This window comes from Hevea brasiliensis, chromosome 8 (assembly GCF_030052815.1).
Source record: "Hevea brasiliensis isolate MT/VB/25A 57/8 chromosome 8, ASM3005281v1, whole genome shotgun sequence".
Lineage (NCBI taxonomy): Eukaryota > Viridiplantae > Streptophyta > Magnoliopsida > Malpighiales > Euphorbiaceae > Hevea > Hevea brasiliensis.
The window spans coordinates 20,747,333-20,758,455 of NC_079500.1; the positions used below are offsets into that span (position 1 = coordinate 20,747,333).

Here is an 11,123-nt window from a genome sequence, read left to right on the forward strand (position 1 = left end):
AAAAATAATAAAATATTAGATAATATGTTCGGATAAATTTTGACAACCGTCCCTGAATTTATCTACTGTAATATTATAATCCCTCAACTTAAAAATGAAACATAAAACCCCTCCAACTTTTAAATTTTGCACAGTAAAATCCTTTAATTTTCAATTGTCAGTTTTTTCAGTTAGACGCTGACCTGAACAGTTCTAGCGTGAAACTTAGTCAACATTTTTCTTTTCTCTCTCAAATTATGTGTAAATTAAATCATTTTTCTCACTGTAAATAGAATGATTTTTCAGGTGCAGAGAAAATAATTTTACAATTTGAATAATAGAGGAGAGAGAAATATTAACTAAGAGTCATGACTTGGCTGTTCACATCAGTTTTCAACTGAAAATCAGTAATTAAAAATTAGAGAGATTTTACTGTGCAAAATTTGAAAATTTAGGGGATTTTATATTACGTTTTAAAGTTTAAGGACTATAGTGTTACAACCATATAAGTTCAGGAATAATTTTTAAAATTTACCCAATATATTTTTATAATTATATTCAACGAAGTCTAATATGCCAAAAACTATTAAAAATTGAGAAGGATGATTTGATTTCTCATTATAAAATATGTCCTGAATCAAAATGAGAGTTCAATATACTTAAAGATAAGAGAGTCAATTCATTAAAACACATAAATATATAGAATTAATTTAAAAAAAAAAATAAGGGATAAATTTCACACGTGGCATCAAACTTTACGTGTATCACAATAAGGTCATTCAACTTTAATTTTTTTTTTCTTAAAATCATTTAACTTCAATTTAAATATCATTAAAGTCATTGTGATTAGATATTATAGGTTTTTCCTGTTAACGTATTGATCTGTCTATCATTTTAGAAATGAAATTACCAATTACCTTTTATTAATATCCCTATTACTTATTTTTCACTTTTCTTCTTCCATCTTCAATGCCATGCCTCTATCCTCACCTATCTTCTTCTCCTTTTCTTCTTCATTAATATTTTTTGTCTCATCCAAAAAACACCAACTAAATTTCACCAGCAATCACTCAACTTCAAGAGTAATTACAATAAAATCACTCTAACTTTGATTTTTTTTTTTTTTAAGTCACTTAACTTCAATTTAAATATCATTAAAGCCAATATTACAGGATATTACAGGTTTCAAGGTTAACCTGCTAACCTATCATCCTTTTGCATAATAAACCTAATTACCCTTCTTTTACATTAAAATGAGCCATTTCAAAATTTATAGCATAATAATGACAATAATCACAACATTATCTTAGATATGTGTGATTCATATTGTTTGATTCTCTGCTTCTAGTATTTATTTATTTATTTATTTATTTTTGCATTTCAAAGCACTAAGTTTAATGTGCCAAATAAAATAAAAATCTATCAATTGAAAAAAAACTAAAAATCTATATTCTAGAATCATAAGGATGTATCTAGTAAACAAAAACCATTTGTCTAATTTTCTACGAAAATAGCATTACTAAAATTTTTTGCTTCTTTTATGATTTAATCCAATCATTTAATTTCACATCTTTAAATACAAAGATTCTCAAAAATTAATTCAAATTTCCCAAATTCAAAACAATACGAGAGAGATATATAAATTCTTGTAATGTAAAACAAGAAAAAACCCAAGAAAACTGAAATTAACACTTGTAGAGTATATAAATTCCTACAAAATTCTTCTTCTTGATGTAAGCTTCTTGACCTGATCCCAGTGGAAGAGTTAGGAAAAGTGCTCACTGAAATTGAGATTCTCCGATGCAAACTAAGGAATTATTAAACTAAAAGAAGAGAAATACACACAGAGAGAGAAGAAACACAAAACAAAGAACAGAGAAAATTAATTTATTCATCAATCTTCAACAACATTCACTACACAGAGTCTCGTCCTTTATATACTCAAAGAATCGGTTACACTGCAAGTTCTAAATTTTGGAGATTTTTGAGCTGACCTAGAGATTTAGGTATTTCGCCAACTAGATTACACTTAGTGAGCCATAAAATCTCCTGGGAGAGTATCATTAATGAAGTTATTGTAGAAGGAAATGGAAGTGAGCTTTTAAAGGCGGTAGAGGAGGGAAGGAAAAGGGCCACCTGAGTTAGAGTTGGAGAGGTTGATGGAAGTAACAAAGTGGGTTATAGAGTTGAGCTAACGCCAAACCAGAAGCAAGGGTTGGTGTCGTGGTTAGACTAGGAAGAGCATATGGAGTTAGGGTCAGAGAGAGAGAGAGGAGAGAGAGAAAGAGAGAGCCTAACTTGGTGGACGTAAAGGCTTTCTTAGTTGAGAGAAAGGGAAGGGAAAGGAAAAAGGAGGGAAAGGAAAGCAAGGAGAAAGAGAATCATAACTGTTAATGTCCATTGGTGGCTGTAAAGAGGAAAAAGTGAAGCCAAAGGAGATGGGTGAGCATTTCAAGGACTATTATAAAAGAGTTGACGTCTTGATTGGAGATCTATGAGGTGAGGAGTGAGAGTAAAGTTTGAAGGAGGAAGAGGAAAGCTTGAGGTAGTGTTTGGGTGATAAGAAAGTGAAGAAAAGTGGTGAAGAGAAAAGTGAAGGAAAGAAAGATAAGAATGGATTTTAATGTAAAGGAATGGTAGTTAAGTAATTTCTCATTGAATAACATAGAAACCTACAATATCCGGTAATAATAACTTTAATGATACTCAAATTGAAGTTGAGTGATTTTTAAGAAAAAATAAAAATTAAATGACTTTACTATAATTACACTTAAAATCGAGTGATCGTCAATGAAATTTAACCAAAAAACGCCATGCCACAGTAACCCTCACCTATCTTCTTTTTCTATTTCTTCTTCTTCTTCTTCTTTTTTTACTGTTCTTTATCTCATCCAAAAAAACACCATTTCACATTAAAAAGAAAAAAATATTTTGGCTTTCGACTATTCCTAAACCCTTAAAAATGGAAAGCATCAAAAACTCACCATCAAAATTTCTTGGTTGGCCAGATTTTTTAATTTGAAAGTTCTTAAATTTGTCTACTTTCTTGAAAATTTTAGAACTTTTTTCTAATCGTAGCTTAAAAAAAAATATATCAATATGTTGTCATGGAGATTTGTTTTCATTTCAAGGTTGAAAAGGTGAGAGTAGTTTTAATGCTAACTAAAGGTCGTTCATTCCTAAGATAGGAAACTTATGAAGATTTACTAAAAAATTATGTTATTATAGTTTTCTTTGGAAAATTTTTTCCTTTTTTAAAAAAAAAAAAAAAAAGTTGTGTCATACTTAATTTGTGAAGAAAGGAAAATTTGAAAGGAATGATACTCTTTTAATTTGTATCAAAAATATCAAAAGATTGTTTGTTGTAACATAGGGAGGTGGAGATTGATAGTTTATTTTATTCGAGTTTGCTTGTTAAACTGATTCTCTATTTTTGTTTGTTAATTTGCTGATTTAAAAAAGCTTTCTTATTTAATTTCTAACAATTCCCAATTATTAGTTTTTGTGTTTGGTATTTATTGATTTATGGATGTTGATTGACACTCTCCTCTCTCCTTTGTGTCCCAGATTTTCTTTCATGATCTTACCTTCATTGCCTTCACAATTGCTTTAAAGCCTCACCATAGTGAATTTGTCCTTCTCCCAATTCACTAATTTTTGTTGAATTTTTGAGTTTCAGTTGTTGATATTTGATTTTAGATTTATTAATTTTGAATGTTGGATTCATTGATTTGAATATTTAATTAATAGAGCTTCAATGCTTGAATATCTTTTGTATTTTTTGATGTGTATTTATTTTTTATTATGGATATCTTTTAAATTTTGTTCTTTCTCTAAGTTTCTCTAAGTCTCAAAAAGAGAGATTGTAAAGCAAAGTGTAAGAAAGAAACAAAATAGATTTAGTGTAAGGAAAGGATAGTTTAGTAATTTTATTTTGTAAAAGATAGATTATTAGATTAACCGAAAAATCTGAAATAATCGATCACAATAATTTTAATGATACTTTAGTTAAAATTGAATGGTTTTTAATAAAAAAAAATAATAATAAAGTTGAGTAATATTACTGAAATAACCCATAAAATTCAGTGACCATAAATGAAACTTACCAAAAAATAAGAGTCAATTGACCCTTCATTTACAATCATACATTTGCCACTTGTTTTATATACTAGACATCATCATTAGAATAAGCCTCCAAGCTCTCTCTTTGTTCTTCATTCAGATGTATTTGCTTAGGTTTTGCCACTCAACATCATAGATCCTAAGCTAGGTGTTTGGGATGAGTTTGTTGACTTGAGTTAATTTGAACTTGATCTGTTAAGTTTTTCATTGATTTTTTAATAAAATTTATATTAATCTGAAAAAACTCGAATGATGTGGATCTCAATATAATAGTAATAACAAGTCAGATCACAAACATGTTAATTAAACATGATTTTTAAACCCATATTGGGCAGATTTAACTAAGAACACGACTATGATCCTGTTCAATTTAATCACTAAACCCTGATTTGGAAAACCCAATGTAAACTAGTGTGAACCTAGGACCAAGAAGACTTATTTCAGGCCAAGAACCATTTGAACTGCAAATTCACCTTCTGTTTTTATATATATATAAAATCATCTAAATTGATACATAAAATTATTTCTTTTATTAAGTTAAATTATATTATACTTATAAAATAATTAATATCTATTTACCTATAAATTCAACTTCAATAAACTATTTTAATAGTATATCAACTTAATTTAATAAATCATATTTTTCTATTTTAATATTTTTTATACAATAAAAGTATATAAATTTTCTATATTTATTATGTTATATAATTTTAATATTTATTTTTCATTAATATTATTAAATTTATTATTATAAATATTTTAATTTTAAACATTTCTATATATAAATAAATAAATATTATTTAAAATTTTAATTATTTTTAAATAATATTTACATATTAAAATTTAACTAAATTTATTTTAATAATTATATATTTATAAAATATATAAAAGTATTGGCTATAAAATGTATTATTATTAATTTAATAATATTTGTTTAATAATATCCTACTCTGCTACAGTGATCATCCTGAATTACAGGCCAACATTTTAAATGAATCTGCTCACGCACGTTCTCAAACTCAACTCTTAATTGAACAAGTCCAAAAATTAAGCTTGATAACGAGCCAAACCTAATAATTCATGCTCAACTCAGCTCATTTACGCTCGTCAGTGCACATCCTAGTTGTCAACAACTCGACATGAGACAAGAAAACTTGAGCAAATTGATTCACCGTCTAAACTTACAAATGTGTATGAGTGTACTGCAGTTGTTCCCCCAGCCAAGAAGTGGAACATATTGCAACAATTTGTAAGTTTAAATAAAACAATCAACTCTACAACGAGGAAACAGCACTTGCCTTTTTTTGCAGCTGTTAAAAAGGCCATATAATTATCAGATGAAAGAATACAGAACAAAAAACAAGATGAAATAAGAGGAGTAATCATCCATAAATGAAACCCACAAAATATTCTCATAGCATTCAAAACTAATTGTTGTCTAACATCAACCCAAGTTCAACAACACATCACCAAAATTAAACATTTCTTCAAGTTCATCAAAACAGAAACCACTACTCTTGAATCATACTTGTTCTCTCCTTTAGCGGATGAGGTGTTTATCCTTCAGCGATACTGAAAGGGATCAAGGGAAAAGATCAAGGGCTGTTCAATCAATGTATCCAAGTAGATTACAAACAATTATACATACCTTGATGAAGCCAATTTCCTTGGCATTGCTACGAAAGCACTGTCTGCAACACATGAGTCCATACTTCCGGATCAACCCATGGGGATTCCCACAAACACGGCTAACACCACAAGGAAACAAAAATCAGATGATTTTATTCTACCTCGTGAACAAATACATTAAGAACAATGATGCAGTAAAAAATATTATGGCAACATAGTAACAAAGAGAGGCTAAGCATTGCCAAATCAATATCGCATCCCAAATATTGGAGAGAAGAAACCCAAGAACAAAGCAGCAAAAGCTATCTTGAGCAATACGTTAGAAGGTCCAAAAGCCTAATAATGAACAAGGCACACAACTACACGATCATAACAAATGAAATACGAAAATCAAGAAGAATCCAATCTCATCAAGTGTTCATATGGGTATCCAAGTAAATCTACTTAAACCAATATATCAAAGCATAGCAAAAGGATTACTTATTACAGCGCTTTCATCAATTAAAACATTAGGTATAAGAAATAGGAATACGATTTCAACTGGTAGTTTCATTTTTTTTTTCCTTCAATTTTCTCGGGAAACATAAAGAAAGAAGGAAATTTTCATACCAGGCACGAGAACCAGGCCCGTAGTTCTTGGGATGAGAATTCCAGACGTTTGAGTGACCCATGACTACCGATTTACTCTGAAGCCTTTGAAACGCAGGGCAGCACCAGAGAGACTACAGAAAACCCTAGAATCGCAGAGAATTTGGATCAGTGAGGGAAAGTAAGTATTTATAGAGGCGACAAAAACCCTAGTGTTCTAAAGTGAATCTCAATTCGGGTCGGGTGAATCCAATGATTTATTTATTTTCTTTATTCAATTTTTTTAGAATATTATGGATCTTTAATTTAATTGTTGAATATAATTTATAACCTATTACCTAATAACTGATAGCTGATGATAACTGTTTTATATTAAGTGTTTGATAAAATTATATTTAACTGTTACTATTGATATGTAAAATTAATAAGGATATATATTATATAATTTATTTAATTTTTAAATAAATATAAAATTATAAATTTATTATATTATATTATTTATTTTATTATTCAATTAAATATATAATTTTTAAATTAATATATTATATTATTTAAATAAATATATAATTATTAATCTTTTATATTATATCATTTATTTTATTATTGAAATAAGAAAATAATTATTTTTTAAGATAATTAAATAATTTTAAAAATATAGATAAAATAATAAAATAATTATTATTATTATTAGAAAATTTTATAATTAATTTTAAGTTTTTGGATATAAATAAATATTTTATATTTTATGTTATTAATAAAAAATATTTTAATAAAGTTAAAATACGTTAATTAAAATATTAAAATTATAAAAAAAAATAAAAACATTAATAATATTAATTTTCAAGTTAAATAAAAAAGGATAATATGGTCAAAATAAAAAGTAAAATCAGATCATTTATCGGTGATGAAAACATTCTAAAAATAGAAGTGATACAAATACGGTGATGGGTATCATATCAATTGCCCATCGCCTCATTCTATTTTCTGTTTGGATTAGCTGTTGAATACACGGTGATAATTTGATAAATTAGTGATAGTGATAGCGATAGTTGATGATAGTTGTTTCATATTAAGTGTTTGGTAAAATTATATTTAGCTGTTACTGTTAATATGTGAAATGACTAATAAGGGTATATATCATATAATTTATTTTATTATTTAAATAAATATAAAATTATAAATTTACTACATTATATTATTTATTTTATTATCAAATTAAATATATAATTATTAAATTAATATATTATATTATTTAAATAAATATATAATTATTAATCTTTTATCATTTATTTTATTATTGAAATAAGAAAATAATTATTTTTTTAGGATAATTAAATAATTTTAAAAATATAGATAAAATAATAAAATAATTATTATTGTTAATAGAAAATTTTATAATTAATTTTAAGTTTTTGGATATAAATAAATATTTTATATTTTATGTTATTAATAAAAAAATATTTTAATAAAGTTGAAATATGTTAATTAAAATGTTAAAATTACAAATAAAAAAATAAAAATATTAATAATATTAATTTTCAAGTTAAATGAAAAAGGATGATATGATCAAAATAAAAAATAAAACCAAATCAGCTATCCAGCTCTAAAAATAGAGCTGATACAAACTGCAGCTAATGGGTATTATATCAGTTGCCCATCATTTATCAGCTCTATTTTTTTAAGCTTGTCAAACACTATAATTTATCTGTTTGAGTGTTCATCAGCTATCAGTTATACCCAACAGATAAATTAAACACTTTTTATTATATAATCTTTGGATATTCTAAAATAACCTTAAATCATATTTTCTTTTAATTATTGTCTTAAATAAATAATTACATGTTCTTTTAATGATAATATGAAAATTACATGTTAAAATTTAAAAAAATTAAAATTTAAATTGATTAGATAGTTAAATAAGCCTCTCTTATTTAATAGTAGCCAATTAAATTATTAAAATCTCAATTTTGATTCATTTAATTTGATTTAATAATTTCATTTAATTTAATTTAATAATTTTACTCCATTAAAAAATTTATCAGATTTAATGATAGATTTTTTTTTTATAAGATTGAATTAAATTAAGGAGGCAAACAGATAACTCTAGGTTATGGGCTCCTACTTTGTGGATGCACAATGCGAAGCAATTTCTTATCTTCTATCTCTCTCCCCCTCGAGTGGATTCCAAGTGAAATCTCTGCACGTGTGGAACTACTTTACACATTAGAAATCATGGTCCCCAACAAATTTTTTAAATTAAACTTTTATCAATTTTTTTTAAAAATACTGCTCCCTAAAATTTTTAATTTATTTAAAAAAAAAACTACAATTTGGCTCTTAATATTTTTATCTTTTCTCAGTCTCTGCATTTTTTCTGTAAATTTCATTATTTTTTTATATTATTTAATTTTAATCTCTTAATATTTTATATTTTTATTTTAATTCTTATATTTTTATTAAGATTTCATTTAATTTCTTTTTAATATTTATTTTTGAACCTAGATAAATTTTCAATTCCGCCTTTGAATTTCTGCATTCCACCCTAATCAACCCATACCCTCCTTATTAGGTTCAAATAAGCCCATATTTTTTCCTAAAAAAAATTTAAATAATAATCTTTACTTTTAATAATAAATATTATTATTAATAAAATATCCTTGTCAGTTAAAGGGTATTAAAAATTAATTTAAAATTAAATTTAATAAATTATACTAATAACAACTCAAAAATAACAAAATAATTTTCTTCCTTTGAATCTAAAATTTTGCTTTTTCTGAAAACTGTTTTTCTAGCCTAGAATTTCAATGCCAAAACAGGGCTTTCACGTCTTAAGCTTGATGGCGAGGCATAATCCCTAAGACGTGCAGCTGGCCATAATGGATGAGGCTTAAACTTCTCAATGGCCCATTTGATGATTTACTAGCTCCAGCCACCAAAATTGATCATATTGGTCTCAAATCAAAGCTAGATAGATGATATACTTAGTGGCAACTTGTACTGCATTGATGAATTCCCAAAACACTAAAATGTGCTTAAAAAACTTTCTCTATCTACAGCTTTTCTCTCTCTAAAATGTGGTTTGAAAACTCTCTCTCTCTCTCTAGAGTGTGGTTAAATCAAAGGGAAGGGAGATTTTACAGGCTACAATTTACTTAGTTGTAATCACCATACATGATTTAATAGAGAAAATGGTGAATTCCCATCTCAAAATGTGCAAAACGAAATGCTAGGATTGATGGGCAGCACTGGATCCTCGATGTTGGTTAAGACGATGACCAAAATGATCAATCGTTTGGTTCTTCCCAAATTGATGTCATTTATGCTATGTTTAGAGGAGAGAAAAGAAAATAATATAAGAAAAATAAAAATATATATATAATTAAGAGAGAGGAAAATTTTTGGTCTAAGCTTTTTCCATTTTCTTTTTTCTTCAACCTTCAAAATTCACTAAAAATTTTAATGATGCCAAAAAAAACTAAAATTTCTAAATTTTATGTCGTTATTACAATTTTCTAAATATTTAATGTTTATGTTTAACGTGATATTATGAATATTTCTTTTAGTTGGCATAAATATTTATTTTTTTAACTTGTTATATTTATGCAGTGATCCAAATTTTTATTTTCTATTTATTATATTTTTGAATTCAAATAAAAATGTATTGAACACAATTGTTAATTTTTATTTATACATCAATTTTGTATCAAAATTTAAAAATTCATTTTGTGTTTTAACTTTCTTGAGATTTTCCCTCCTTAATGGGGAAAAAAAAAGAACAGAGAGTCTCGAAAAAGAGGGACGAGCGTTGCCACTGCCCTTCGTCGAACTGCCGCCGTCAACCTTTAAAGAGCAATCCCACCACCACAAAATGGGTGCCTGCGGACAGCAGAAGCCGTCAGTACCTGTATAGCCTCCAGAAACTTCACGAAGGCCAAGATTCGAACGGGTTAGGAGGTGAATCGAATCATGACCCAGCAGAATCTCCACTTTTTTCTGCAATTAATCCTTCCTTGAACTTCGCTATCCACCGATAATTCATTTCCTGCCATCAAAGCATGGTCTGAGCATTGAAACCACTAAGAATATGTTTGGGAACTTACACCCTGTTTGATAGAAGAGAAAGGGAGAGAAAAGAAAATAAATAAAAAAAATAAATTATTAATTTTTTTATTTAAAAATAAAAGAAAATAAGAGAGAAAGAAAAATAATTTTTATTTATCTTTTATTATTTTCTATTTAATTTGGTGAGAAAGTCATAAAAATATTTTTTTATACATTAAAATTATTAAATTATTATTTAATTTTTTTTTTAAAATAAATAGGATAAAATTATAAATATATCATATTTTTCTTTTATTTCTTTATTCTCCTCTCTTTCTATTTAAACAATAACAAAAAAAATAATAAGAGAAAAATATCATTTATTTTTCACTCTTTATTTTTCTTCTTCTTAAAAAACTTTTTAAACAAAGTGTTAAAGAAAATAAATAAAAAAAATAAAAGTGATGGAAAGGTAATTTCATTTTTTTTTTTACATTAGGAAGAAAAATAAAAGAGTAGAGTAATTTTTAAATAGTAAAATATTTATTTTTTTATTTTAAATTAAAATAAATAATTATAAAGATTAAAAATTAATTTTATTTATTTTTTATTTTTAAATGAGAAAAAATAAATGATAATTTATATTTATTATTTTTTAACTTTATTTTTTCCTTTTTAATTTTTCCTATTTCAAATAAGAGATAATTTTTCCCACTTTCCTTATTTTTCTTCAATTCAAACATAATGTAAATGGGTTGGTGGTA

The 11,123-nt window shown here is 26.1% G+C and overlaps 1 protein-coding gene across 1 annotated transcript; it reads right to left on the bottom strand.

The window, feature by feature from the left end:
* Window positions 1-5,466: 5,466 nt before the first annotated feature.
* LOC110670396 (40S ribosomal protein S29) lies at window positions 5,467-6,505 on the bottom strand. Its single transcript, XM_021832436.2, has 3 exons — window positions 6,340-6,505; window positions 5,750-5,849; window positions 5,467-5,673 (listed from the first exon to the last, which is right to left on the bottom strand). Exons 1-3 carry the CDS (start codon window positions 6,399-6,401, stop codon window positions 5,665-5,667), a joined length of 171 nt encoding a protein of 56 aa, XP_021688128.1. The 5' UTR covers window positions 6,402-6,505; the 3' UTR covers window positions 5,467-5,664.
* Window positions 6,506-11,123: the final 4,618 nt, after the last annotated feature.